General features: G+C 58.7%; 2 protein-coding genes across 17 annotated transcripts; one reads left to right on the top strand and one right to left on the bottom strand.

Moving 5' to 3' along the window:
- Window positions 1-301: 301 nt before the first annotated feature.
- On the bottom strand, window positions 302-11,674 carry LOC135402222 (uncharacterized). Of its 9 annotated transcripts, none has more exons than XR_010425060.1 (8): window positions 8,988-11,672; window positions 7,980-8,092; window positions 7,161-7,278; window positions 6,067-6,249; window positions 4,972-6,026; window positions 3,872-4,409; window positions 3,032-3,088; window positions 302-506 (listed from the first exon to the last, which is right to left on the bottom strand). XR_010425060.1 is itself a non-coding variant. In XM_064635170.1 (7 exons), the coding sequence occupies exons 1-6, from the start codon at window positions 10,695-10,697 to the stop codon at window positions 3,038-3,040; spliced, it is 867 nt and encodes a 288-aa protein (XP_064491240.1). In that variant the 5' UTR covers window positions 10,698-11,651; the 3' UTR covers window positions 302-506; window positions 3,032-3,037. The 9 variants fall into 9 exon arrangements, 4 of the variants coding, with proteins under 4 accessions (XP_064491240.1, XP_064491238.1, XP_064491241.1 ...); XR_010425058.1 differs by lacking the exons at window positions 4,972-6,026; window positions 6,067-6,249 and adding an exon at window positions 2,117-2,203 and having other exon boundaries at window positions 3,872-3,951; window positions 4,314-4,409; window positions 8,988-11,666; XR_010425059.1 differs by having other exon boundaries at window positions 4,972-6,249; window positions 8,988-11,674.
- RIMS3 (regulating synaptic membrane exocytosis 3) lies at window positions 5,237-27,429 on the top strand. 8 transcript variants are annotated; one of them, XM_064635180.1, is made up of 10 exons: window positions 11,877-12,318; window positions 15,675-16,027; window positions 17,474-17,615; window positions 17,723-17,835; window positions 18,162-18,263; window positions 18,376-18,515; window positions 18,876-20,247; window positions 20,312-20,344; window positions 20,408-20,534; window positions 20,619-27,429. In XM_064635180.1, exons 2-7 carry the CDS (start codon window positions 15,724-15,726, stop codon window positions 19,086-19,088), a joined length of 1,014 nt encoding a protein of 337 aa, XP_064491250.1. In that variant the 5' UTR covers window positions 11,877-12,318; window positions 15,675-15,723; the 3' UTR covers window positions 19,089-20,247; window positions 20,312-20,344; window positions 20,408-20,534; window positions 20,619-27,429. The 8 variants fall into 8 exon arrangements, with proteins under 8 accessions (XP_064491245.1, XP_064491250.1, XP_064491249.1 ...); XM_064635179.1 differs by lacking the exon at window positions 20,312-20,344 and having other exon boundaries at window positions 18,876-20,239; window positions 20,345-20,534; XM_064635178.1 differs by having other exon boundaries at window positions 20,312-20,534.
- Window positions 27,430-27,515: the final 86 nt, after the last annotated feature.

Raw genomic sequence — 27,515 nt, 5'->3', positions numbered from 1 at the left:
GCCAGACCCTCCCTCTGGGACAACCCTGTCCTGTCCTACACCCCTGCGGGCCGCGGCTCCGAGGCGTTAGGCCTCTGCCAAGGCCAGCTTCCAGGTTTTTCCTTTGTAAAACGAGCGGGAAGCCTGTGGTGTTTCGCTGTGAAGTGTGCTTGTAATAAATTGAGTGGTGGATAAATCCATTGAATATGTTGGATAAAGAGAGTGATGACCCTCAATAAACGTTCTCCAGGCCAGAATTTGGCATATTCTGGGGAATTTTAAAGGGGTTTTTGGAATGGAATAATAATAATAATAATAATAATAATGTTTGGATTTTTATTATAATAATAATTTGGAATAGTATATTAATAATGACACCATTAAATAGGTAGTAACTGGATTGACTCAGTGAATCCTGTTCTATAGTTTAACTATATATGCACACAAAAGGAAAATAACTCGTGTCATTGTACGTGTCTGGTGCACCACGGAGTTCTGGTTGTTCACGTCCTTGGGGGGAAATGTTACTGAAATAAATAGAGTAATTAGAGATCCTTTCCCTCTCTTTTGAGCAGAGAGTCAAGGCAGCTGCTCTTCAGAAAAAGAAACCCAAACAGAAACAGAACCAAAAAGGGAGAAGGAGCAGGAAGTCCCAGAAATCACTAGAATTCTCCATACCTCTAACAGATTAGTTGTTTTAATTAATACAGCAGTAAAATAGTAGTTTCCTACTAGTCTTTTTTTTTTTTTTTTTCCATTTCCATAGTTTTTTTTGCCTCACTGTACAGGGACGTAACAGCAGCTCTGCTTAACCAGCATGTCCGTGGCAGCAAAGCTCCTCAGCCCTGCCCTCCCCGAGCCTTTTGGGCTCATCCAGGGCCGTTTCCAGCCCTGCTGTCCCAGCCCTGAGAGCTGGCCAAGTTCAACCTGGCCGAGCTGGCCAAGGGCTCGGATCCATCAGCACAGGATGACTTTCTCCTGCCACCCTGGAGCGGGTTCAAGCAAAAGTCTGTGCTCTGCTCCAGCCAGCTCTCCCATTCCCAGGGACAGGCAGCTCTCCCATTCCCAGGGATGGCTTTGCTGGCTCCAGGACGTGGCACACTGAGGGGTGACTCATCCTGCTTCGGGATTTTTCCCATGAAAAAAAAATCACTTTTCCTTAGAAGCGACTCCATCTTTGCCTCCTTATTGTCTTTCCTGTGCCCAAATTGGCATCTAGAAAGGTTTCTTTTTTGTGTCATCCTTAAATCTAGTTTTTCGTGATATAAAATCATCGTTTATCACTTTAAACATCATTTGAGATGGGAAAGGAAAGTCGGGTCCCACGTGGCTGCTGCACTTCCAGTCACCCTTCCCAAAACCGCCGGGGCAGTTTCTGGCACAGTGGTTTGCTGTGCTCCCTGGGCAAGAGGATGAAATCCCCTCCTGCATCCTGCAATCCCTGCATCCCACGGACACAGGGAGTTGGGATCTATGGTTTCTGTCCCGTGACTTTTGCCCAAATGTAGGAAATGGGACCAAGTTCTGCGGCCGCCGTGGTCTCAGAGCTCGGCTGCCCCGGAGGCTCCGTGCTGGCACTGGAGTGGGAAACGTCTTGCAGCAAATTCCTGCAGTTTTATTGGAAGTCTTGCAACTCAGGGCACTTGCAAGGCAGCCAAGAGAAATAAAAGTCGTAGAATCACGGAGTGCTTTGGGTTGGAAGGGACGTTAAGGATCATCCCATTCCACCCCCTGCCCTGGGTAGGGACACCTTCCACCAGCCCAGGTTGCTCCAAGCCCCATCCAGCCTGGCCTTGGACAATTCCAGGGATGGGGCAGCCTCAGCTTCTCTGGGAAATTCATTCCAGCCCCTCACCACCCTAATGGCTGCTACTGTTTGGGTTTTTTTTTTAATTCCCTAATTTCTGAGCCAGCCTCCTATTGCAGTGTGGGGGTGACAATCCCAGCACTCCCCTTCAAAATGCCTCATTTATAGATCAATTAAGCAGCCCTGCTGCTGACAGTGCTGCCAGGCCCAGCTGCCAAAACACCCAGCTGTTCCTCCTGCCAGGATCCAGCCCCACTCCAGGGATTTCTGGACAATCCTCCTCCTCCCACTGGATCCTTTCATGCCTGTAGTGCTCTGTTCCCTCCCCACCTGCTCCCTCGGCAGCAACGGATCCATTGTCTGGAGCTGCTCAGCTTCCCCAGAAGGATCCCAGCAAACACAGAGCTCCCTGTCAGCCTGCCCAGAACGTGGAGGAGCCAAGGAAAACAAGAAAGAGGGAAAAAAAAAAAAAAAAAAAAAAAAAAAGGAAAGAAGAAAGCGCTTTTCCACTCGGCTTTATCGGCGCTCGCATAAATCTGGTGGTGGTTCGTTGAGTTTGCGCTTCCCCAGCACCTGCCACCTGCTCAGCTGATCCCTCCCACGCTCCCTGAGGGGCTGTGCTGCTCCAACTGCACCCCAGGGCCGGATTTGGGAGGGCTGGATTTGTTTGACACGGAGGAAAACCGTCTCTCAGAGCAGCAGGGACAGGCCTGGCCCTTCCCAGCTCAGCCCCCGCCATCCCCCGGGACTCCCGTTCCAGCGGGGCTCTGGACTCATCCCAAACGGGCTGCTGCTCTGGGGCAGTGATCCACGAGCAAAGGAAAACCTGGATTTAAATTATTTATGGATATGGACACGCTGCCTTGTAGATTTTTAGGGAAAAGGAGGCTATTTAGGGCCAGATTTTGGGGCCCATTTTTCCTGACCCTTTGTGCCACATCCCACCTGGTGCCTCTTCTAGCTGGGGAACACCCCTATGATAAATTTAAGGATATTTAATAAGAGTATTTATCTGCCTGGACACAGATTTTTGAAGCCCCTGTAGAAACCCTGTCTCTGAAATTAAACCCCGGAAAGATAATTTGACTCGGGAGAGATGATGGTTTGGGTGTTGCCAGAGGATTCCTTGGGAAACCAAAAGGCCTGAGGGATGACAGGGATGATCCAGTGCCAGCCCTGGGGTTGTGGGTCACCTTTTGCACTCAGGTAGTTTGAGGTTTGAGCCCAGGACAGAGGTGCTTTTACCTTTTCTCATCCAGAGGGGAGCTCCCAGAAGAATCCTGCTCTCCCAGCCCTCCATCCCTGGGGAAGAGACGACAGAAATCAGCAAAACCCCTCAGAGTCAGGAAATCTCTGAACTTCCAGAGCTGCAGATGAGCCACTCTGAGCTGAGGTGCTCAGCCCAGCACTAACTGGGAGGCCCCATTCCCAGTATTCCCAGTTCAGTGCTGGCAGTGGGGAGAGAACACAGCTCCCAGCTCAGAGCTGGGATTGGATCCCAGTGACTCTCCCGGTGCCTGCAGCATCCCAGGGAGAAGCAGATGGTGCCCGGGTGTCTCTTGCCTGGCCCACCCCTCTGGCTCTCCCAGTATCCCACTGGTGAGCACACGTGACCCCCCTGCTCCTGCAGGAGGGCCAGAGGAGGTTTTCCAGCCTCTCCACACGGCTCCTTCTCCTGCGGGAAGTGGAACGAGCTGCAGAGCTGACACAGCTCATCCCAGTGGGAATGCCCAGCAGGGCCAAGGGGAGGAGCCCCTGTGCCCACCCAGGCTCATCCCACAGCCTGGCACCCTCCCAGGGCATGGTTATTCCTGGGAATACACACTGGGTTTGCCCAGTCCCGGCCTAAACCATCCTCTCCCCAAAACCCGTCACGAGGTGCAGCTTCTCCCTCCCCAAATGCCCGGCCCTGGGGCAGCTCCAGGACCTCCTGGGCAACCTCAGAGTCCCCTGGGAAGCTCCAGAATGCCCTGGAGCAGCCCCAGGACCTCTCTGGGAAGACAGAGAGTCCCCTGGGAAGCTCCTGGATGCCCCAGAGCAGCTCCAAGACCCTCCAGACAGCCCCAGGACCCCCGAAATTCCTACCTCTTCTCTGTGTTTCTGCTGCCCCGTCCATCCACCTCCATCCAGGATGAGCAGGATCCACACCATGGGAAATGTCCATCCTGTCCCAGGGAAAGGCAGCACGTGGCACCCCCAGGGGCTGCAGATCCCGGGGTCACCCTCGCAGGGACACCACGCTTTGGCTCAGCTTACAAAGCCTCTCCCGGGCTTCCCACTATCCCACATCCAGCTCATCCCCATCCACATGCTGCCCATAACCCCTGCAGGGCTGTGAAGCCAAGCCCTGGGAATCCTCTTACGGGGGTTTTACCGGAATAATCGCATTAAACCACCCCCTTTTCACCGGCACAAACCCAAAAGGTAAAGGAGAAGGTGGCGAGGAGCCGGCAAAGAGGGCAGAGAGCTGAGCTCCTTAAGGAATTAAGAGACATGAGAGATGGGAGAGCTCTGATGGGATCCCCACCCCGCTCCAGGGAGGCACTTCCCGAGGGATTGGTGCCACAGTCTCGAATCTGCAGGAACAAACCACCCGGTGTGAGGTTGGTGATCCCGGAGCAACCTGCCAAAGGGAAGCAGAAAAGCAGGGTCAGGCAAAAAACTTCCAGTGGAACAGAAAACTTCGTCGTTATTATTTTACCGTTGCCCTGAAACTTCCTGTTTTACCATGGAAATGTGCCAGCTGGAAAAAAAAACGTAAGGAGAATCTTTTCGCTGGCTGAGGCAGGTGTTTTCACTATCTCTTCCCCCCAGACAATATGTTCCCAGGGCTGACACTTTCTCCACAAAGCTGGAAGTTTGCTTTGATGGAACACGCTCCCCTATGGAGAGATTTTCGGCTGGTTTTCCTGACTATTCCTCACAAAGGCCCCTCTGGACAACCTCTCTCCTCCCTGAGTTTGTTTATACGCTTTGAACCCTGTTAGGAAACCATCTCCCTACTTCAGCGCTGTTTTATCCAAGTTTCCATATTTAGTTCTTTCAGCTATTCCTGTTCCTCACCAGCTTTCCCGTGCACAACCCGCCACATCCCAGTTTTCCCTGTCCTTCCCCTCCAGCAGCTGCCACAGGGGGGAATTTCCCCCCCATCCTCCCTGCACGGATGGACTGAGCGCTGTACTCACCCTGGGCACACGATCCCAAATCACTCCCCACACCCCCATCCCAATATCAGGATCTCAGCGAGGGCCGGGTGGTTTCCCCCAGCCCCAGGTGCTGGAGGTGGTCCCAGGACCCCCGGCAGGGTGGAGATGGGAAGCCTTTCCCACCGGGAAAGCCGAGCCTGGCAGTGTTTGAGGGTTTGAGGGAGGGACAGAGTTAAAGGCGGTGAAGGAGGGTTTCCTCCCGGCACGTGGCTCCATGTCAGCCGCGGTGCGCAGCCGGCAGAGGCAACGCAGGGAAAAGCACCGGAGGAATTTACCAGGAGTAGAGAGAGACGCTGCTCAGAGGGAAATTAGTGTTTGCATCCAGGGAGCCAAGGTGAGTCCAAGGGCAGCGCGGGAATCGCTGCCTCCCCGCTCCAAACCCTTCCTTCAGAGGGAACCCGGGCACTGGCAGTGCCCCCTCCGTCCCTGTCCCCCTGGGAGGGCCACGCTCGTGCCCCAGCGGCAGCCGAGGCTTCGGAGCCGGGAGATTTGTGTATTCCCAAAGGAGCCCCGCGGCCACCCAGGCTGAGCGGGACGGGCTGGCAGCGCTGCAGGGCTGCCCGGAGCCTCCCGGGGTCCCGGGGGCACTGAGGGCTGGCTCAGGGGGCTGGGTGGGGATGCTCGGGGTCAGGGGGACAGCGGGGGGGGTGGCCAGCAGTTCTTGGGGTCCAGCTGAGAGAGAAGGGTCAGGTGGCAGCCCTGGAGTCCAACTGGTGGGTGTAGGGTCCAGCTGGAGGTTTTTGGGATCCATTTGATGGGTGTAGGGTCTGTTCGATGGGTGCAGGGTCCAGTTGGAGGCTCGTGGGGTTCGTTTGATGGGTGCAGGGTCCGACTGATGGGTGCAGGTTCCACCTGCTGGCTCTTGGGGTTCACTTGATGGGTGTAGGATCCAGCTGGTGGTTCTTGAGCTCTGGTTAATGGGTCTAGAGTCCAGTTAATAGGTGTAGGGTCCAGCTGGAGGCTCTTGGGGTCCAACTGATGTGTGTAGGGTCCGGTTAATGCATCTAGAGTCCAATTCATGCATGTAGGGTCCAGTTAAGGGTCTAGAGTCCAGTTAACGGGTCTAGAGTCCAGTTAACGGGTCTAGAGTCCAGTTAACGGGTCTAGAGTCCAGTTAACGTGCGTAGGGTGCAGCTGGAGGCTCCTGGGGTTCAATTCATGGATGCACAGTCCAGTTTATGGGTACAGGGTCCAGCTGGATCCTCCCGGGGTCCGGCTGGCAGGTGCAGGATGCTCCCGTCCGCCCTCAGGCTCCACCTGATGGATGCAGGGTCCCACCGCCGCCTTTCGGGGTCCGGCCGACAACTCTCCCCGCGCATCTTCCGGGGGGGCACCGGGCAGCCCCCGGCCGACCCCTCGGTGGGTACCGGCCCCTCTCCGCGCCGCCCGGGCCGTCGGGGCCGGGCCCGGGGCTCCCCCGCCCGCCGCTCCCAGCAGCCCGCCGGGGCCGAGGGGAGGAGCGGGCACGGGCGGCGGCGGCGGCGGCAGCGGTGAGTGAGTGCCCGCGGGGTGCGGTGCTCCGGGCGCCCGGCACCGCGGCAGCGCCGGTCCCCGCGGCCACCGGGGCCGCACCTGCCCCGCAGCATCCCCCGCCCGCGGCCGGGAAGCGGGAGCGGTGGTGGTGGGGTTTTTTTTTTGGGAAGGCGGGATGGGGGGGAGGATGCCCGACGCGGATGCGGTGCCGGGGGAGCAGCGGGATGGGCGCTCCAGGAGGGGGGAGAAGGTGGGAAGAGGGGTCCCGACCGCCGTGGGGAGAAACCCGGTGCTTCCCACCCCGCACCCCGCGGCTGCCGGCGAGGCACCCCTAAAACATCGCCCAGGCGCTGAGCGGGGATGTGAACACCCCAAAAACATCGCTGCGCCTAAAGCGGGGGGGCTGCGGCCGCGCTGCCCTCCGTCCCAACCCGGAGAGCTCCGGTGAACCGGAGCCCTCCCCGGTGCGGGGCGGGCAGCGCTTCCCGGCCGGCGGCTCGGCAACGGGAGCGCTTTCCCGTGCCATCCATCATCGCCGCTGAAAGCCCGTTGACGTCAAGCCCGTCCCGTGCCCGCCGGTCCCCACGGCCGGGAAAACGGGGAGAGGGACCCGGGAAAGCCGGGAGGGTCCTGCCGAGGCTCTGCCCCCGGGCACCGTCCTCGCCCCGAGCGGCTCGTGTGCGGCCAGGGCTCACCTCGTCCCGGGATTCCTGGCGCCTCCAGCCTGGGCTTCGGGTATTGGTTTGCCTCTTGCTCCATCCCGGGAGTCTGTTCCGCCCTCCGTGGGGTTTGGGGCAGGTGCCTCTGTCGGTTCTGTAGGGAAATGTGTGAAGGAGCTGGTGAGGGAGAGGGAAACGGTGCCCCGGGATGGGCAGAGACCCCTGCGCTGCTCCCTCTTGCTCTGACCGGGGTGACACTGAGTGGGGAGAAGCCCGAGGGCAGCATGGGCATCACTCATCCCCTGGCACCCCAACGGGCACGGGCCTGGCAGCCACCATGTCCCCACCGTGTCCCCACCACATCCCCCTCCTGCTCTGCGCCTCAAAACGGTCCCCAGGGCCACTGGGTGGGAGCTCACGGGTCCCCACGGGAGGTGATGGCTGTGATGGGCTCTGTGCTGGTCAGTGCCCACTCCTGGGGGTCTGGGAAGCAGGGCAAGGGGGCTCCCGAGGCTCAATCCCATCACTTGGTGCCCAGGGAGCATCCCACGGGCTGCGCTGCTGAGAGTGAGAGGCTGTGGATCCCCCCGAGCCAGGGGCACAGGGCTGGGCTTGGCTTGCAGGCCAAAGCCAGGCTTTGCTGCCAGGCACAGCAGCCTCAGGGTCCTCCCTCTGCCAATGGGTGTGGGACCACCTGCCCAGCCCGTCCCCAGCCCCTTCCCTGGCGGCCCCGTGGCTGCTCTGCACCTTCACCCCCAGCCCCAGTTTGGTGTGTGCCCGTTTCTCTCTGCACCAACGCCACCAACACCTCCCCGGAGCCACTCCTGCTGTGCTCGCACTTCTCTCCCCGTGTACCTTCTCTGACATGACATCCTTTGGTGAGGGCAAACTCCTGCCACCTCCCACGGCCCAGCACTCCGAGTTCTTGCTTCTTCGTCCTCGTTCCAGCCCCGTCCTCGCAGCACAGCCTTTGTGGGACAGGGACAGAGGGTGAGATTCTGGCGTCTTGGTCTGACCTTTGCTTGGCCCCTTTCATCCCAGTTCAGGGGGAAAATCCCCTCCAGCTTCCCCTCCACGCCCCCCCCCCCAGTCCACCCCCCCAGGCTCCGTGGGCTCTGGCTGCAGCACAGCCCTCCGGGAAGCATCCCACGGATACAAGATGCAGTTTAAGGTGATGAAAATCCCTAATTTTCCTGCTTATTAAAACCCAAGCCGTGCGGCACCAGCTCCCTGCATCCCTGTCAACGCGCCGAAAATGTTTTGTCACAGCTTCTCAAAGAGCAGGAAAACAGCCTTGTTAAGGAATTATTGTGAAGTGATTTGGCTCCAACTGACAGCCCTGCTGACACTCCGCGTTCGCTGCCTGAGGGGCTCCTTTCCTGCCCCGGGATGCTGTGCTGGGTGGTGGTGGGAGCCTCTCCAGGCTCCTCATCCTTCCCACAGAAGAAGGGGCTCCTGGAGCTGGAGGTCTCAGCCCGAAAATTGGGAATTGCACCGATTTTGGTTGTCGGGTGGCGGAGCAACGCGAGAGCTTTTGGCCTCGTCTTCGGGCACGTCGTGCATCGCCCTCCTCCCGAGCCATGGCACGTGTGGCACCTCACTGGGATCAGCTCCATCGTCCTCCAGGGACACAGGTGCTGCTGGCACCCCAGGGGTTCTGCCCCAGCTCCTCGTGCCAGGCCGGCTGCAGAGGTGGCAGAGCAGGTGATGGGTGTTTGCCGCAGGCTCCCGCTGCCTCCTGGCATCGCTCCGGCTCTCGGAACTCTTCCTGTGGCAAGCAAGTTTTCTGCTGATCCCTGAAGAAGCTTTGGAATAATAGTGCAGTCTTAGCATTTAAAAAAGCAACTTTTTCTGCAAACAAACCTGCTCCCCCCCGCCGGCTCCTGCTGGGCTCGGGAGCGAGCTGGGACCTGCGGGCTGGATGCGGCTGGGCAGGGAAAATAGGATCCAGACAGGCAGGGTCTGGGCTGTTGGCAGGTCCTGCTGCTGGATATGGAATTGGGGGGGCAATGGAGGGTGTGGGTGGGTTTGGTCACCCATCCTGGAGCTGCTGGTTTGGCCCTGGGGACACGTTGGCCATCGCTGCAGTGAGCGGGCACGAGCAACCAGGGGTGGAATCTGGTCAGCGCTTGGATTTGGACCTGAGGGGACTCCAGAGCTCTTGGCCCCCGTGGGATATGAAGCCCCTGGAAGGCAGAGGGATATTCACCAGTGCAGAACAGGGAGGGAAGGGGGGGGCTGCTGGGTGCTGGCCACCGAGGGAAGGAAATCAGATGTTGTGTGAGGAGAAGAGCGCTGGTAGGAGCAGCAGAAAGCCAGGGCTGATAGCAGCCCTTCCCCTGGAGGAAGCAGCTCCATGAAATATTGATGGGATTCACACACGGCAGACGAGCTGTGTGAGCTGCATTGCAGAGCTGGGAGCCGTGCAGCCGGAAAGGCAGCTGGGTAACGGGAAAAGCTCCTTCCCACATCCCCTCCTTCCCACATCCCCTCCTTCCCACATCCCCTCCTTCCCACATCCCCTCCCTGCCGGAGGAGATCGGCCCCGGCATGGCAGTGCCAGCCCTCGGTGCCCAGCACCAGGCGAGGGGGGGGTTGGGATCTGAGCAAGGTGATCCCATTCCCAACCCCATCTCCGGGGGCCACCAAAGACCCTGGGCTGGTTTCTCACATCTCTGTTGCCTCCCCATGGAGCTGTCCCAGATTTTGGGGCCACGTGGCTGCTGGGCTCGTGCGTGTCCCTGCTCCGTCCCGAGCCGCCCACCGTGGCCACCACCAGCACCAGGGTGCAGCCAGTGCAGGGGCCCCGAGCTCAGCCTTGGCATCCTGGTCCACTGTGGGATGAGTCCGGACCAGCAGGGATGCCCAGTGCTCAGGGCAGTGCCAGGAACCCCCGGGGCTCTCCTGGCCAGGTGGGCCCAGCAGGACCTGGCTGTCCCCCAGCCTCAGCCCTGCCGGGTGGCTTTTGCTCCTCGGATTCCTTCCTGTTGCCTAGGAAACGATGGGATGCAGCAGGGATCTGATTTGCCCGGGCAGCAGACGTCACACAGGGACAGGGGGGAAAAAGGACAGCGTGGTCAGGGCTGCTGCTGCCTCAGGAGGGGGCTCTGCCCCAAATCCGGCCACCAGGCAGGGTCAGACACGGATGGCCCTGAATTCCTCACCTGTCCCACCCCTCCAGTGAAAGGTGGCCACGAGGTGGGGGGGGGAAGATTCCGTGTTCCTGCCTGTCCCACTGGAAAATACTTGGTTCCGTGTCCTGGTGCTCCTGGATGGATCCCATCTTCCAGGAGCGTCACTTCTCTGGAGCTGTGGCAGCCAGGCTGGCTGGAGGTGGACACGAGCTTCAGGGATGGGGATGGGAAGTAAATCACTGTGGCTGAGATGCATTTGGACGTGCTGGCACTGAGGAAGACTCGGGACAGTTGGTTCTCCGGGGTCATTTCTCCTTGGACACCCCCACACAGGGCTGTGGCTCCGGTTCCCTCTGGCTCTGGGTCCCACTGGTGTTCCCAGTCCATCCCTGTGCAGGAGCAGCACGGAAGAGAGCACCTGGAGCAGACCCAGCTCCATCCAGGAATACCATCCCACCGGTTATCCCAGAAGAGATGTGATGCATTGCCTGGGTCCTGGCAGAGCTGATCTCCCTGAAACCGCCTCTCCACCCACACCACGACCTCCAGCACTTCCCACCCCGATGGAAAACCTCCGGCTGCTGCAGCCAGACCTGCTCCCACCCAAGCACCTGCCTTTTGGGGAATCATCCAGACTGGAATACGCTGTGGGATTTCCCCTATGATCTCCCTGCTCTTCTTCCTGCCAGGCACAGACTCACTAAACCTCTCTCATCCAACAGCCAGGCCTTTCCCAGGAGCAGGAGCTGCTCCCGTGGGACCCCTGAGCACAGCCCCATCCAAACCTCTCCCCTCCACTTGTCCTACAGCTGGAGCACATTTGGACCCATCCTTTCATTTCCAGGTTTCTGTTTCCCATGGAGCTGGTGTTCCAGCCAGGATATAACTTTTATATCCTGCCTGAGCCATGAGATGCTTAATTCCAGTACCTGGAGTTACTTCCAGGTTCTCAGCTCACATGCACCCAATTATACCCCTTGTTGGGCAATTAAATTTATATGAGCAGCTGCCTATCAGAGCTGAAGCAATTAATTAGAATTAAGTACTTTTAGGGGAAATAAGCCCTTGCCTTATTCCCAAATACAAGCAGGAGCATGTCCATGTGAGCTGTGCTGCTGGGGCTTGCCCTGATGTGTTGTGCCTGCTCAGGACTGGCAGGGCCTCAAAGTGGAAGCTCTAGCAAGACTTTTTTTCCCCTAAAAACGCTGATTTTAGGACCTACCTGCTCCAGTCATCAGCACTTTTCAGTGCTCTCCCTCCAGGCTCGAGGCAGCCCCAGCACAGGGGTCTGGGGGGAAAGAAGAACCTGCTGCCCAACTGCCAGGGGTTTCCAACCCCAAATCTCCCTGGGAACACCCACCCCAAGGGAGGAGACAGCCCCCAAAATCCCTCTGCCTCCTTCCCTGGCAAGGCAGCCTCCCAGCCACCCCCACTGTGCCCATTTATCACCCTCCTCCTCCTCTCCCCACCCCCTGTCAGGAGCCCTTTCCCACCTGTGTGGGGGCACCTGCTGGGCTCCTCCCCCCTTCTCCAGAGCCTTTTCCCAAGCACCAATTTTCCCCATCAATATTTTGCCCCTCGTTTCTATTCCCGTGGAATATTTGGGGCCAGGGCTCTCTCCCAGCCCCAGGTTGTTCCTTTCCACACCTGGCACTGTCGGGTCACTGGGATCCATCTGCTCCTGGGGTCACCTCTGACACCCCCCCCTCTGTGCTGCCTCCATCCCCACTTTTCCCAGCCCGGCCATCCCCAGCAGCTCCACGACATCTGCCTTCAGGGATTCAGTGGGATCAGCAGACACCCAAAACCTGGCACGGGGAGATGCCCCCAGCCCCGCCAGGGCACATCCCACCCCGCTGGACCACTGTGCCCCTGCTCGGGGCTGGCAGGAGAACTGGGTCAGCCGTGTAACCATGGAGATGCTGAGGGAGATGCTGAAGCGGCGCCAGCACAGCCCCGGCTCTCCAGAACCCTGGAAAGATTCCCCAGCCCTGGCACCGTCCGTGTCCGGCCGGGATGGGGCTGGGAAGCTGAGCTGAGCCTCCTCGGGGCGCAGGGCGGTAAGATGCCCCCATCTCCTCTTCCTTTTTTTTTTTTGGGGGGTGCCATGAGCGGAGAGGGCCGAGCCTCGCCGGGGTTCCTGCGCCGCAGCCACGATCCAAACGCAACAGGGAGCCGGTTTTCCTGCTGGCTGTGCTTCTCCCTGCCCTGTGCTGCGTGTCCGGGGGATGCTACAGCCGGGACGCCTCTCCCGGGGGGCTCGGCCGGTGCCCGGGGGCTCCGCGCATCCCGCAGCCGTCCCAGCCGCGGGGGGAGCCGGGGGCTGGCTCGCTGGAGAACTTCCCGGCGCTGGCGGCGGTGGTTGTTTCCCGCAAGGACGGTGCGTGGTGGCGGTAAGGGCTGCTCCCACCCCGGGAGCTCGGGAACGTGTTCCCACGGCGGGGGAGGAGGGGGCTCGGGTGCGGCGTCGCGGTTGTTTGCTCCGAGAATCCCGGTGTTTTGTGACACAGGGAATAAATACATGGATGGGGGAAGGGGGGGGGGGTTAGTGTGTGAAGGGAAACCTGGTGCCATTCCCTGAATCCCTGCACGTTTCTGGGGAAAGGGAGCTGGAGCTGAGGCAGCAGCAGGGCTGCGTGTTCATCATCAGGCTGAGGATGCTGTGGTGGTACCCGGGATGCTGTGGTGGTACCCGGGATGCTGTGGTGGTACCAGGGATGCTGTGGTGGTACCCGGAATGCTGTGGTGGTACCAGGGATGCTGTGGTGGTACCAGGGATGCTGTGGTGGTACCCAGGATGCTGTAGCCATGCCAAGGATGCTGTGGTGATACCAAGGGTGCTGTGGCCATGCTGAGGATGCTGTGGCAGTGCCAAGGATGCTGTGGTGGTACCAAGGATGCTGTGGCCATGCTGAGGATGCTGTGGCAGTGCCAAGGATCCCGTGGCCGTGCCAAGGCCGGCTCAGCAGTGGGAGCCACAGGCTCCGGTGCTCAAACACTGCCCCCAGCCCAGCACCAAGCACCAGGCACCCCCTTTACCCCCCACCCAGCCCCTGCTCTGTGCAGGAGCAGACTGTGCAAGGAGATGAGGGGTAAAACCACGGGGAAGGGTGAAGAAAATCCTTCCCCCGGGCTGAGGAGCGCGCTCCGCTTCCCTCGCGGGCGGATAATCCCCGGGTGTGTTGCATTGGAAATGATCCCATTAGCGCTCTGCTCTCCTGATCTAATTTGCTCCCACCAGAGCCTGGTGCTCTCCGGGGCTGCTGGGGTGGGAAACAGCAGCAGGAAGGAGCCTTTTGTGCTTCCCTGGCCCTGCAGAGGACGGGGCTCAGTCGCACCGGGGATTTCTTGCCCCTGGAGGGGCCTGGGCTGGTCTGAGCCCTCTGCACAGGGACCTGTGTTTGCTTGGGCACAGCCTGATGCCAGGTTTGCCAGTGGGGAAACTGAGGCCCGGGGAAGTGGTGTGGGCCTGCTGGGAGGTGGTTGGGATCCATTCCCTGTGGCAGGTGCTGCCTGAGGGAAAGCTCGGTGGTGGCAGCGAGCGTGGGGCTGGAGCGTGCCTGGAGAGCGGCGGGTGGCATTGGAAGGTGTTCATCCCAAATGTCCCAAAGGCAGTGGCTCAGCCCTGACTCCTCCTAGGACAGGAGCTGCTGGCTGCTCTCTCCCAGCTTGGCTACCATCAGCACATGGCTGTTCTGGGGCAGCTCCAGAGCTGGGGCTCACCCCACACCCAGAGTTTTATCCAAAGGGCTCCATCCCTCTGGAGCTGGGGCTCACCCCACACCCACACCTTTATCCAAAGAGCTCCATCCCTCTGGAGCTGGGGCTCACCCCACACCCACACCTTTATCCAAAGGGCTCCATCCCCCTGGAGCTGGGGCTCACCCCACACTGACACCTTTATCCAAAGGGCTCCATCCCCCTGGAGCTGGGGCTCACCCCACACCTTTATCCGAGTGGCTCCAGCCCCTGTGCAAGTGTCAGTTCAGCAGCACAGACAGAGGATCCCCCGTGCCCACGGGTACCCGAGGGGAGGCTGATGCTGTGCTGAACCCCAGATCTTGCCCAGGGCAGGGGGCTGTGCCAGGGTCCCGCTCAGCAATGACCCCACTGGGCACAGGGAGTGTGGGGGGTGAGGGCCATGGGTTGGTGCCACGTGCTCCCCCAAGGGAGCCTGGGCAGGAAAACAGCCCAGCCAGGAGGGTGCTCTGGGAGCTCGTTAATGATATTAATGACTAATCGCCCACTTGCCCCTGTAATTGATAAATCCAGGAGTTCAGCAGGGCTGGAGCTGCGCCCGTGGCTCCTGCCAGGTCTCATCCCAACCATACCCTGAATCCAGGCCTCCCTTCAGGTCTCATCCCAAGCTTGCCCCCTGTGAAGCCCCTTCCTGCGCTGGCAGTGGGCAGCAGAGGCCCCTGCCCTGCCCCCCTGCCCAGCCCCAGCTCCCCTGCACTCGTGTCCCTTTATCTCTCTCCAAAGGGAAATATTTTCCCAGGCTCTGCCTCCATCCATTATCATAAAGTGGCTTCACTTGGCCTGCAGTTAATAATTCACCTTTCCTTGGAAGATGGATGCTCCACGCCACTGGAGCTTAAATATTCATGGGGAAGGGAAGGCAGCAGGGCCGGGCAGGAGCTCTGGCACAGCCTCTGCCACCCGCAGAGCTCTGGTGCCTCCAGCACCTCCAGCCTCTGGCTGCTCCAGGGATTCCCATCCTGGGGTGGAGCAGGCTCACCTGGAGCAGGCTCACCTGGAGCAGCACACAGGGAAGCTGCAGCCGTGGTTTGGAGAGGGAGATGTGCAGGGAGAACTCGGCTGGGCGCAGTTTTGGGCGCTCTCAGGGTGGATGGGGCTGTGTCCAAGGGTCCCCTTGTCCCAGCCCAGGTGGGTTGGTGACACTCTGAGCCTTCTGCTCGTCCAGGTCTCTTCTGGGTGTTGGGAGTGTCCAGGTCCTGTGGGATGCTGGGGAAGGGCTGGTGTGATCCAGCTGCATGGGGGTCCTGCACCCCTCCCTGTGCCAGCCCCTGCTCCATGGGTGGGGAAAATAGAACACACTGAGCTGGAGGGACCCACCAGGATCATCCATCCAACCCCTGGCCCTGCTCAGACACCCCAACAATCCCACCCTGTCCCTCAGAGCATTGTCCAAACCCTCCTGGAGCTCTGGCAGCCTTGGGGCTGTGCCCACTGCCCTGGGGAGCCTGGTCAGTGCCCAACCACCCTCTGGGGGAAGAACCTTTCCCTGAGATCCAGGGACTCAGTGGGCAGTGCCACCTGAACCCCGTGGATCTGCGAGTGCCTCGGGGGCCCATCCACCCCCTCGGGGCTGCCCTGGGTGTGCCAGCAGCGACACAGCCGGTGCCACCACCCCCGTGCTGCCATCCCTGACACCTCCCTGGCCTTGCCCCCACAGCTGATCCCACGGAGCGGGGCCGGGGCCGGCGGGCGCGCAGCGGCTGACCATGTTCAACGGGGATGCCAGCTCCATCACCGGCTCCATCACCGGCTCCATCACCGGCTCCATCTCCGGCTCCATCTCCAGCCCCATCTCCGGCTCCATCGCCGGCTCCTCGGCGGCCAGGAATGTGGTGCGCAGCTCCAGCATCAGCGGGGAGATGTACAGCCTGGAGAAGAGCGCGCGGGGCAGCGCCGACTCCGTCTCCGTCACCGCCAGCAAGAAGAGACGCTCCAGCCTGGGCGCCAAGATGGTGGCGATCGTGGGGCTGTCCCAGTGGAGCAAGAGCACCCTGCAGCTCAACCAGACTGGTGAGAGCTCAGCCCCCCCTGCCTGCTTTGTTTTCACCCCCCCCCCCAGCTCTGGCTGCCCCGTGTGTGACGAGACCCCTAAAAAAGCCGCCCAAAAAAAAGCCCTTTTTAACCCCCCACCCACCCCCGGCGCTTCTCCTGGTGCCAAATCCGTTGGCAAACCCCAGGTGGGGATTTGGGGGATTTTGGAGGTCAAGGCAGTGGTCTGGGACGGGGCCAGCACTTGAGCTTGGCGGGTCTCAGCAGAGGGGGGGTGCCTGGGGTACAGGGGGGAACACGGCTGGGGTGCAGAGGGGAGATGGTTGAGGTGCAAGGGGGGGTGTCTGGGGCCCAGGGGGGTACCTGGGGTGCTGGGGGGAGCTCTGCCCGTGCTGGGGGTCCTGGCCTGAGTGTCCCCCTCCCCAGTTACACCCAGCCCTGGCTGTGGGCAGGGAGGGAGCTTGGAGAAAGGACTTGTCAAACGCTCTGGCTCTGGGAAATATTGAAATGGCTTAAAATAGCTGTTTGAGGGGCGGGGGAAGCACAAAGCTCATTTTAGTGCAGGCTTTTCCTCTAGTTACTGCTTCTTTATCCTGCTGCTTGTTGGCATCCCATGATCTGGGAAATGCTCTGTAAGGAGGAGTTAATGCAGAGCCCTCCAGCCATCCCAAGTGGGTTTAATTATCCCCAAAAGCCAAGCAAAAAGTGTGGGAGCCACGGAACGGGGGATGGCAGGACAGGACCCTCCGGCTGCCAGTGCCCGGGGGGAGCTGCCAGGACCAGGCAAACCCTTCCATGGGGACAGCCCAGAGTCAGCAGGACAAACCTGGCTCCTCCAGAGCGGTGCCAGCACACACATGGTCACACAGCAGGAGCCAGGGGCAATGCCAGGGGTGGCTGCTCGTGCCACCCTCCTCCTCCTGCCATCTGCCACCGCCTGGGACACGGGGAGTGTGGAGAAAGGGGGACATTGAGGTCAGTCAGGGCTGTGCCCACTTGTGGCACTGGGGGTTCCTGTTCCCTCTGGCACTGGGACATGGGCACATGGGGATTTTGGAGGTCAAGGCAGTGGTCTGGGACGGTGCCAGCACTTGAGCTTGGCAGGTCTCAGCAGAGGGGGGATGGCTGGGGTGCAGGGGGGAGATGGTTGAGGTGCAAGGGGGGGTGTCTGGGGCCCAGGGGGGGTGTCTGGGGCCCAGGGGGGGTGTCTGGGGCCCAGGGGGGTACCTGGGGTGCAGGGGGTGTTCTCAGCCATACAAAGCCCTGGTGATGTCAGTGCTGAGGGCTGTGGGAGATGGATTTGGGACACGGGGTCACGGGCAGCCCGTGGCTCTCCAGCACCGGGACGTGTGGGGGTCCTGTGGGAACTCGTCCCCAGGGAAAGGCACAGAACTCCCCGTGGGTGATGTGCAGAAGGAAGGCAGGGAGGGGCAGGTGCCAGGGCTCACCTCCTGCCTCCCCTTCCAGAGGGGGGCCCCAAAAAGCTGCGCAGCACCATCCGGAGGAGCACCGAGACCGGCATCGCCGTGGAGATGAGGACCAGGGTGACCCGGCAGGGCAGCCGGGAATCCACCGACGGCAGCACCAACAGCAACAGCTCCGACGGCACGTAAGGCACCGGGGGGGGCGAGGGGAGCGGGGCTGGGCACCCTCCCGGGGCGCCGGGGCTCGCCGGGGACCGGCAGCCGGACGATGCTCCATCCAAGTCCTTTGCAGGTTCATCTTCCCCACGACCCGGTTTGGCGCCGAGAGCCAGTTCAGCGACTTCCTGGACGGGCTGGGGCCGGGGCAGCTGGTGGGGCGGCAGACGCTGGCAACCCCCCCGATGGGTGAGTGCCCGGGCAGGGGGGGTCCCCACCGGGGCAAGGGCAGCGCCCGGGGAGGCTCCGACCGGAGGGACGGGGCTGCGAGGGGAAAGTGCCCGTGCGCTTCTCCGCGGGGCACCGGGCACGGGCTCCATCCCGGCACATCCCGGGGGATGCTCGGCCCTTTCCCGGCCGCTCCCGCTGCCGGCCCCGCGCAGGGAGGGAGCCTGCAGGGCTCTGCCCTTTCCCGAGGCTTCCTCTGCCCCTCCGAGCATCCCGCTGCGAAGGGGAACCGCAGCAACCGCCTCTTGTTCCATTTCTCCCTTTTTAAATCCCGCCCGGGGATCCAGGAGATGTCCACGTGGGCATGACCGACCGGAATGGGCAGCTGGAGGTGGATGTGATCCAGGCACGGGGACTTATCCCAAAGATGGGCTCCAAGTGCATCCCTGGTAGGTGGCTGGGGAGGGAGGGGGTTGGGGGGTGAAGGGGGATGGACACCGTGCCGGGATCATCCCAGGATCCTGCCTCGGGTCACTGGTTCCCTCCCGTTTCCCTGGGCAGCCACCTACGTGAAGGTTTACCTGCTGGAGAACGGCGTCTGCCTGGCCAAGAAGAAGACCAAGGTGGTGAAGAAAAGCTGTGACCCGTCGTACCAGCAGCCTCTGCTCTTCGAGGAGAGTCCCCAGGGCAAAGTCCTGCAGGTGACGATCCCCTGGCGCTCCGGGACTCGGAGGGATCTCTTGGGAGGGATCTTAAAGCCCATCCAGTCCCACCCCCTGCCACGGACAGGGACACCTCCCGCTGTCCCAGGTTGCTCCAGGCTGGCCTTGGACACTCCCAGGGATCCAGGGGCAGCCACAGCTTCTCTGGGAAACTGTGCCACCCTCCCGGGGTGAGGGGAGCCAGCACAGGGCACGGAGCCCCAGTGCCCGCCCTGCTGCCCTCCAGACCTTCCCTCCCTGCTCACAGCGGGTCCCCTCCCTCCGGGCGCGCTGAGTTCGCCGTGTTTCCCCCAGAATTCCCTCCTGGCAGCTCCGTAAATCCCCCGTCTGTGCCCGCAGGTGATCGTCTGGGGCGATTACGGGCGCATGGACCACAAGTGCTTCATGGGGATGGCCCAGATCATCCTGGAGGAGCTGGATCTCTCCAGCACCGTCGCGGGCTGGTACAAACTCTTCCCCACGTCCTCGCTGGCCGACTCCAGCATCGGACCTCTGACCCGCCGCCTCTCCCAGTCCTCCCTGGAGAGCTCCACCAGCCCCTCCTGCCCGTAGGGGGGCAGGTCAGTGGGAGAGGGGAGGGGGAAGGAGACGCCCTGACCTACCCAAACTGGGCGTGGAGAGCTGTAAATATCCTTCCTTTTTTTTTTTTTTTTTTTTTTTGGGGTTCCTTTTTTTTTTTTTTTTTTAATTTTTATTTCGAAAATTCTCCTTCCCCAACCAAAAAAACCTGCCCCTGGACACGCCCCCCTCCCCACGCTCGTGTCCCGGGCACGTGGAGGGGATGTGGGAGAGGGAGGGAGAGGGCCGTGTGTGAGGCAGGGGGGGAAGGAGGAGCAGAACAAACCCCCCCCGAGGGCTGCACCTGCCGATGATGATCCCAGAACTGTTCCCACGCCTCGTCCCAGCACCTGGAAGGCCTCGAGGAGCCCAGTTCTCTCCTGCCCCCCCGGTGAGAGCAGCTCAATCTGGTTCAGCAGCCTGACGACGAGGTTCCTTTCCTTCCATTTCCCTTTCCTTGCCTCCGAGGGAAAAAAAGGGAGCTTTCCAAGGGGAAAGAAAAAAACAAACCAACAAAAAAAAAAACACTCAGAAAAAAAAAAAAAATCCAACTCAGCACTACTTTTGTTTTCCAAGGAATGTAGCATCTTCTCTTATGTAGCTTTGCCACGTGCTAACAACACACTCACTGCAATATCCAAGAGACTCCGGATGGGCCGGGAACATCTGCCAGTCACGTCCCGTTGGTTCATTTTTCCGAGCACTTTTGGGGGCCATTTTTTTCCTTCCTTTTTTTTTTTTTTTTCCCCCATTTTTTTTGTTTTGTTTTCCCGGTAGCATGTAGCCTGTGAGCAGTGCCATTGCCAAAGCAAGAGAGGGCAGGGAAAGGGGCACTCCCCTCACCTCAGCTGGTCCTTCTGCTCGTGCCCCAACCGCTGACCGGGGGCTCGTCCGGCCACGACGAGACCCAAAGGATGAACTCTGGGATGCCTCACGTGGGAATTCCAGCCGGGAGAAGGCGGCCCAACGGAGCAGGAATACCAGGATCATCTGGTTGATCATCTGCCTCCTGGCCCCTTCCTCCTGTGAGGGCCAGCTGGAGGGCTGGGATGCCCTCCCTGGAGCTGGGATGTCCTTCTTAAGGTCTGGATGCCTCCTCGGGGTCCAGGATGCTCTCCTTGAGGACTTGGGATGCCCTCCTTGAGGTCCAGGAGTGCCCACCTTGAAGCTGGGTTACCCTCCTCGAGGTCTGGAATGCTCTCCTTGAGGTCCAGGAGTGCCCACCTTGAAGTTGGGATGCCCTCCTCGAGGTCTGGAATGCTCTCCTCGAGGTCCAGGAGTGCCCACCTTGAAGTTGGGATGCCCTCCTTGAGGTCTGGAATGCCCTCTTCGAGGTCCAGGAGTGCCCACCTTGAAGCTGGGATGCCCTCCTCGAGGTTTGGGAATGCCCACCTGCATGTTGGGATGCTTTCCTTGAGGGTCTGGGGTGCCCTTCTTGAGGTCTGGGATTCCCTTCTCAAGGTCTGGGATGCTCTCCTTGGGGCCAGGATGTCTCCTCCTCCAGGCTGGGATGCCCTCCCCGAGGTCTGGGATGTTCTCCTCAGGGGTTGGGATGCCCTCCCTGAGGTTTGGGATGTTCTCCTCAGGGGTTGGGATGCTCTCCCCGAGCTCTGGGATGTCCTCCTCGGGGTCAGGACGCCCTTCTTGAGAGCTGGAATGCCCTCCTTGAGGTCTGGGATGCCCTCCTTGAGGTCTGGGATGCTCTCCCCGAGGTCTGGGATGCTCTCCTGGATACTTGAATTCCAAGCAGGAGCAGAGGGTTTGCCCAGCCCTGTTCTCCAGACTCTGGACTCGCTGATTTGCTACAGGGGAACATCTCAACAAGCACCTTGTGCTGCTCTGGAATTCGGGTGCCGGAGAGAGGGGACGGCCAAGGGACTCTCTGGGTCGAGTTTCTCGTCAGGATTGAGTGTTTTGGGGGTTTTTGTTTGTATTGTTTTGTTTGTTTTTAAAAGCAGCATTTTTGGTTCCCTCCGAGGGACCCAGTTCTTGTAGCAAACCCGAGAATTAACGGAAGCTTTTTTTGAAGGTGCCTAAATGAAATTTGCTGAAAAATACTCAGGGGAGACACCACTAGAAACTCTGGTTTCTTCGTAAAATGAACCTAATCCAATGACTGTCCTGAAGGATCAGTTCCCAAAAAGAGAGGAAAAAAAAAAACCAACCAAACCCAACACACCAAAAGATGAGCAGTTTGGAGACTGGAAGAGGACAAGAGGTTAATGGGGAATTTTTGCCAACCAGCTGGCTCTGACCTTCAGTGTTCACCACAAACCAACCCACAGCACAGCTGGGATTTTTATACAATTATTTCTTGGCAAAACACAGAATTCCACAATGCACAGAGCACAACAAACCAACCGAGGTTCTCCTGGTGACACCGGGAACGACGAACCAGCTCAGCCACCACGGAACAAAACCAAACCTGAAGGAAAAAGGACTGTTGGGATGAAGCTGTTCCCTCCACAAACCCCAACCTGGGGGTCCCCAAACCCTCAAACCTGGGGGCCCACAAACCCCAAACTTTGGGGTCCCCAAATCCAAACCTTGGAGTTCAAAACCCCAAACCTGAGGGTTCACAAACTCCAATCTTGGAGTCCCCAAACCTAAACCTGGTGGTCCACAAACCCAAACCTGAGGGTTCACAAACCCAAACCTTGGGGTCCCCAAACCCACGTCTGGGGCTCAGCAGGACTCCACTGTGCAGTGGCTGCTTTGCCAAACAGCACCAAATTTAAGTGACATCATGACAAGGACTTTCAGCTGCTGTCTCGACTTTGCCAACCCAAAATCCTCTGAGGAAAGAGGAGGCCCAGATGCTGCTGACCTGGGATGGGGAAAGGTTCATCCTTTCACTTGGTGAAGGGTGAAATCCTCTGCTGGAGCAGCTCGCTCCGATTCCTGGGCTCCTGCTGGATGGCAACGGAAGGAACGTGGGATGCACTGAACCTCCAGTGGTTTGGGGAAGCAAACTCGGTGCCCTGACTCCTGAAACAGGAACTAACAGTGGTTGGAACGTGATGTTCCCTGCAGAGCACGGAGCAGCTCCCGGACGAGGCCGAGCTTCCTCTGCCCGGCGCTGGATTCCTGACTGCACATCAGGGAAAGCATCCTGAGAGGAAAAGCTTTCCTCTCCTCCGAGCTGACACTATTTACTTTTGGCTTTACCAGCCCTGTTTCCATGGGAAAATGCCAAACCTGCCCGTGGTGGGAGCACGGAACGTCCGCGGGGCGTGGGCAGAGCAGGGAGCTCTGCAGGGACGTTGTGCTCGCTGCTGTGGGCACACAGCATCCCACCCCCTCCCTTCCCAGCTCTGCATTCCTCCAGCAGAGCTTCCTTTCCCCTGCTCCTCTCCCTGCCAGGAACATCACACGCCTGTGCTCTGACAGAGAACAGAGGCGGGTGAGGAGCAGCAGAACATCCCGACCACGCGCCCGGGGTCCGGCAACGACCTTGCTGCTCCTGCCCCAGTTACCAAAACCCCGCTGGAAAAACCCAGAGGGAAGAACCAGCACCTGGAAGGCACAGCCTGGGCGCTCCAGGGAACAAGGAAAACCCGAAGATTTTTGCTTCTTTCTGGTCCCTGCCACGCTGAGGATGCACTGGGGGGGGAATGAATAAACTGCTCCCCAGTTCCCCCTCGGTGCTGGGTTCGTGTTTGCTGCCTCACGGGGCTGATCCCTCCTGCTCCTGGACACTGGCAAGGTGGAGCCACCTTGCAGTGACTTCAAATGACCAAAATCCAACAAGACCTTCCCTTCTTCCCTTCCAGTCCCCCCCTCTCAGGAGGTGCCACTCACTTCCCTGGGGGAGCACCTGGGTCAGGACCCACCTTGCACAGGTGTGGGAAAACTAAACTGGGGGAACTGTGCCACAGTCACACTGAAACATCAGCTCCTTCTCCTTTCTCAGCCCCTCAGCCCCCGTGTCAGATGTTTTCCCTCCTCCAGCAACAAGAACAACGGAGCCAAGACACCCCATTGCTTTCTACAGACACCCCAGAAATCCAAAACTCAGCCACTGAGAAAATTCACTCCATCCCAGGACAAACCAGAAGCTTCTGCACTCCAGGGTTTTTCCCTTTCCTGGGGGAATGTTTTATTGCCAAGGGCATTTTTTTCCACGTGCAATATGACTTGCAAAAGGTGGCTGCCTCGGTGTTATGGGTCAGATCATCTCCTCTACCTCCCATCACGGAAGGAAAGTCAAACCACTTGATTTGGCAGATATTTTTTTTCCCCCAGAAAGAATAATTAATACGAGATGACATCAGCTTTGCAGGCTGTTTTACACCCAGCCCCCAGCAGTGAGGAGCAGCACCCACCTGACACAGACCTCTCCGAACGGCGCTGGAATCAAACCCCCAGCTGGAGTCACAAGGCTGGATTTTACCAAAATAGCCTTGAAATGGTACTTAAACATCCCCTAAATGCTAATAGAAGTCACAGCCACGCAGCAAAGCACAGAAAGCACTCGGTGATTCCAGGCCTGAGTTATCCCTGTGTTTTCTCCCGGCCTGGAATGGGCTGAATTTGCCAAAGTGGAGTGAAAATTTTCAAGGGCAGCAGGAGCTGGGCCCAGAAATCAGCTCCTGTGTCATCATGGCATGTTGAAAGCAGGGGGAGAGGATGCTTCAATGCAGTTCTCCAGAAATCCAGTGAGATACCAAGACAATTCCCAGGAATCAGGGAACTGAACCTGCTGCCACGGAGCAGCGGAGCCGGTGGGAAGCATTCCCCCCACATCCAGCTTCTCCAGCTCCTGCAAGCTTTTTTCTCCGGAAGCAGTTCCAGGTGCAGCTCTTGGTTACAAATCCAAGAGCAGGAATTCCTCGGGAGTGGGATCAGGATCCCCCTTTGCTGTCAGGGAATCTCTTCTGTGGCACCACAGCTCGGGCAAAGACGAGACCTGGGAAGAGCAGCCTGGGTGTTTGGGAGAGGAGCAGCCACATTCCCTCCCTTGCCTGGTTTTCCTGGGCTCACAAACCCCCAGCACTGGTGAGAACAGCCAGAGGGTCCTTCCTGCTCCAAAATCACTTCCAAAATCAGCACCAGGGATGTTTTTTCCAGGTGGAAAGAATCCATCTTCTGGTTTCTTCTGGTTGATTCAGGGGCTTCGCTCCGGACTGAGGTGAAATGCTTGGATAATCCACGTCTGTCACCTTCCCAAAGGTGTGGGATTGGCCACTGGTTTGGAAAACAGCAGCACTGCCCAGGTCAGGGAACAGTGTTCCAGCACTGTTTGTCTCACTGGCTCAATCCAAAGCCCAAGTGTGGTTTGCATCACGCATGGAAAACCATGGGAAGAGCTCTCCCTGCTTTCCTTGGGGATTTCGTGCCTGCAGATGGATCTGGAGAGTCGCCTGCAGGAACAGCAGGGTTTGCATCCAAAGGCATGAGGGCCCTTCCAATGATCCTCCAGCAAAGCTGCTTCATCTGGAAATCTGCCTTCTGCTCCATGGAATCCCAGGATGGTTTGGTTTGGAAGGGACCTTAAAGGTCATCTCGTTCCACCCCCTGTTCCACGGGCAGGGACACCTTCCATAATCCCAGGTTTCTCCAAGCCCTGTCCAACCTGGCCTTGGACACTTCCAGGGATGGGGCAGGGTTTCTTTCTCACAGAGAAAACCCCCCAACCCCTGGCTGGTTGTTAGAGTGCAAAAGTTGTGTTTAGGAGCTAAAAAGAAGGTTGAAAAGCTGCAGGAAAAGCTTGTTAAGGGGAAAAAACCAAAAGCATCTGCAGCAGCACGGTTGGAATTTTGGGGTGAAGACAATCCTGCTCACCAGAACCCACCTGGGGATGTTTAGGGTTGAAAACAGACCCAGAAAAATGTTCAGCAGCGGGTTTATCCTGCTGTCTGAGGAGCTGCCACAGTGCTGGAGCCCGACCACCCATCTCAGGCACGGATATCAGGATGGGACACGGACACCAGGATGGGACACGGACACCAGGATGGGACAGGGACACCAGGATGGGACAGGGACACCAGGACAGGGCACAGACACCAGGACAGGGCACAGACACCAGGACAGGGCACAGACACCAGGACGGGACACGGACACCAGGACGGGACACGGACACCAGGACGGGACACGGACACCAGGATGGGACACATGGACACCAGGATGGGACAGGGACACCAGGATGGGACACGGACACCAGGATGGGACACAGACACCAGGAATCCAGGAGGAACCAGCGTGGTGCCACAGCTGCCCCCCGGGCCAGGAGCTGCCGTGCCCCCCGTGCCCGCAGGAGCTCCGGCTGTTGTGATACCTCATCCTTTCATTTGTCCCCCTCCTTTCCCCCCCTATTTTTTTGCTCTTTCAGCCCCAGAGCTTGTGCACTCGCCCCCATTCAGGTTCTGTTTTGTTGTACCTGTGCCATGAAGAGCAGTCCCAGCCCCGGGCTGTGCATCTCCCACCCTCTGCTCCCTTTGGCACCGTGGAATGCTGAGCTCCAGGCGAGGGGAGCACGAGCCCAGGGGGTCCTCTGGGGGGAGGGAGGGTTTGGAGGGGCCCCCTCTGTGCCCTCCTTTCATCTCTGCTGTTAAACAGCCCCCCCAACACCCTCCCGGGGGCTCGGTGCCACCACCCTGCTCCCGAATCCCTCCCAGAGCTCCTGCCTGAGGCAGGGATGGAGAGGGGGCCTGGGGAGCAGGCAGGGATGGAGGGAGGGAGGGCTGGAGCCCTGATCCCGATCCCCGAGAGGAGGGCTGTGTGTAAATACCCAGATCCCGGCGCTCCCTAAAAAACAAAAAAAAAAAAGGGAATTTTGTCCTGCCCGTGTGAAGCAATTCCTGCCGTGTGGAAGGAGCAGCTCCCCCTCCCCGTCCCCACTGGCCAGGGAGGGCCCCCTGGCAGCGGGTGCCTCGTGAATGTTTAGAGCACTTTGAAGTTGGTGGCCTTGTTTTTCTTAAAGGGCTTGATTTTTTTCGTGCAGTTTAAATGGAATTATCCCCTCCCCACCCCCCCGCCACCCCCTCCATCGTGTCATCCCACTCCCCACCTCCAAATCCACGCTAGGAACAAGCTCCTGGATCGTGTAAGAAACGATCCAGGACTCAAGAATCTGTCATTAATCCCCAAAGTTTATACCTCAAAGAGAAAAAGCAGCAGCTTAGGGACAGCTCCGGGGGGAAGCAGCAGCTCCAAGCTGGAAGTTCATCCCTGAATTTGGTTCTTGACAGCAGCAGGGAAATCAAACCCAAACCCACACGAGCACAGGGGGAAAAGCACCAAGGAGGTTTTAAAAGCACCCAAAGTGCAGTTTGGAAACGTTCATCCTGTCAAAAAAAAAAATATTCCAAATTTATATTCCCAATTGAGGGGTTTTGTCCATAACTAACAAATCTTTGAACGCAGCCTATGCCTTCAAACTGTGTCAACCCCCCTAAAAAAAGTCTGAGGGGGCATAAGAGGGTCCCAAATTGTTTGAGGAAGGATTGATGAGATCACTGAAGGCAATGAAATGCACCCAGGGCTCAGCCTGTCATTCCCAATCCCAGCCCTTCCCGTGGCAGCTGGAGCTGGAAGGAGTTTCTGTGACAGGGGTGCAGCTCAGAGTGACACAACCACACAAGGACACGCAGTTCTTCACATTTTCCAGCCTAAAATCCCCCCCATCCCAAAAAGAAAAATTGCATTAAGAAGGATGAGCTGACCCAGGAGAGCCCCGTGGGGCTGGGAAGTGCCAGAACCCAATTAGCCAGGAGTTAATTGGGGCTGAATGAAAAGGTGCCAGGTGTGTCACCACCACCCCCCAGGGAACAGGAGAGGCAGGAGAACTCCCAGGACTGACACACTCACCTTGGATTCCTTTGGATTTGGGGAGCCAGGATGGAAGCAGCCAGTGAACCCCCCGCTCCTGCTCCAGGATAAACTTGGTTTGATGACAGATTCCTTCTATTTGACAACTCCCCCCCTAAAGAATCACCCCAGAGGGGGGGACTGGAGGGTCCTTTGAGCCCCCAGTTCCACGTCTGAGACAAGGGGATGGGCTTGTGATGGATCCTTGAGAGAGGGAATGGATTTCAAACAAGCAAATGGCAATTTTCTACCTGTGTTCTGTACCTGTTTTCTATGTGTGTGGTCTTTCTTAAATGTCAAACTCTTGTATTTTTGTGGTTTCTATATGCAGCAGGACTGATGGCTGTGAGGGTGCACGCTGTTTTTTGTAAAATATTCCTTAGCCAGTTTTCCCCCCAACCCCCCCCCCAAAAAAAAAAAAAAAAAGAGGGGAAAACCTGAATTATTCACATTTTCATTGGCTTGTACCTGCATGTACAGTATTGGGGCAGCAAGTGAAGATGATTAAAGCCAGCTTGAAAACTTTCTTCTGTGCTTGAGTCGAGCTTTTCAAAACATGGAGCCCAAACAAGTCACCCATCAGACACACTGGGGAGGAAGGGAAAAGAAGAA

Source organism: Pseudopipra pipra, chromosome 24 (genome assembly GCF_036250125.1).
Source record: "Pseudopipra pipra isolate bDixPip1 chromosome 24, bDixPip1.hap1, whole genome shotgun sequence".
Classification (NCBI taxonomy): Eukaryota; Metazoa; Chordata; class Aves; order Passeriformes; family Pipridae; genus Pseudopipra; species Pseudopipra pipra.
The sequence above is the reverse complement of the archived record's forward strand: the minus strand, read 5'-3'. Positions and strand labels throughout refer to the sequence as shown.

What these genes read in the sequence shown, in the direction of transcription:
- RIMS3 (XM_064635175.1), top strand. Translation starts at nt 15,724, where the DNA reads ATGTTCAACGGGGATGCCAGCTCCATCACCGGCTCCATCACCGGCTCC. An exon ending in GGGCTCCAAGTGCATCCCTG is followed by an intron (nt 18,264 to 18,375) that starts GTAGGTGGCTGG and finishes TTCCCTGGGCAG; the next exon opens with CCACCTACGTGAAGGTTTAC. An exon ending in CCCAGGGCAAAGTCCTGCAG is followed by an intron (nt 18,516 to 18,875) that starts GTGACGATCCCC and finishes CTGTGCCCGCAG; the next exon opens with GTGATCGTCTGGGGCGATTA.
- LOC135402222 (XM_064635168.1), bottom strand. Translation starts at nt 9,949, where the DNA reads ATGCCAAGGCTGAGCTCGGGGCCCCTGCACTGGCTGCACCCTGGTGCT. An exon ending in GCCAGGAATCCCGGGACGAG is followed by an intron (nt 4,410 to 7,160) that starts GTGAGCCCTGGC and finishes TCCCTTTGGCAG; the next exon opens with GTTGCTCCGGGATCACCAAC. An exon ending in AAGTGCCTCCCTGGAGCGGG is followed by an intron (nt 3,952 to 4,313) that starts GTGGGGATCCCA and finishes TCCCTGGGACAG; the next exon opens with GATGGACATTTCCCATGGTG.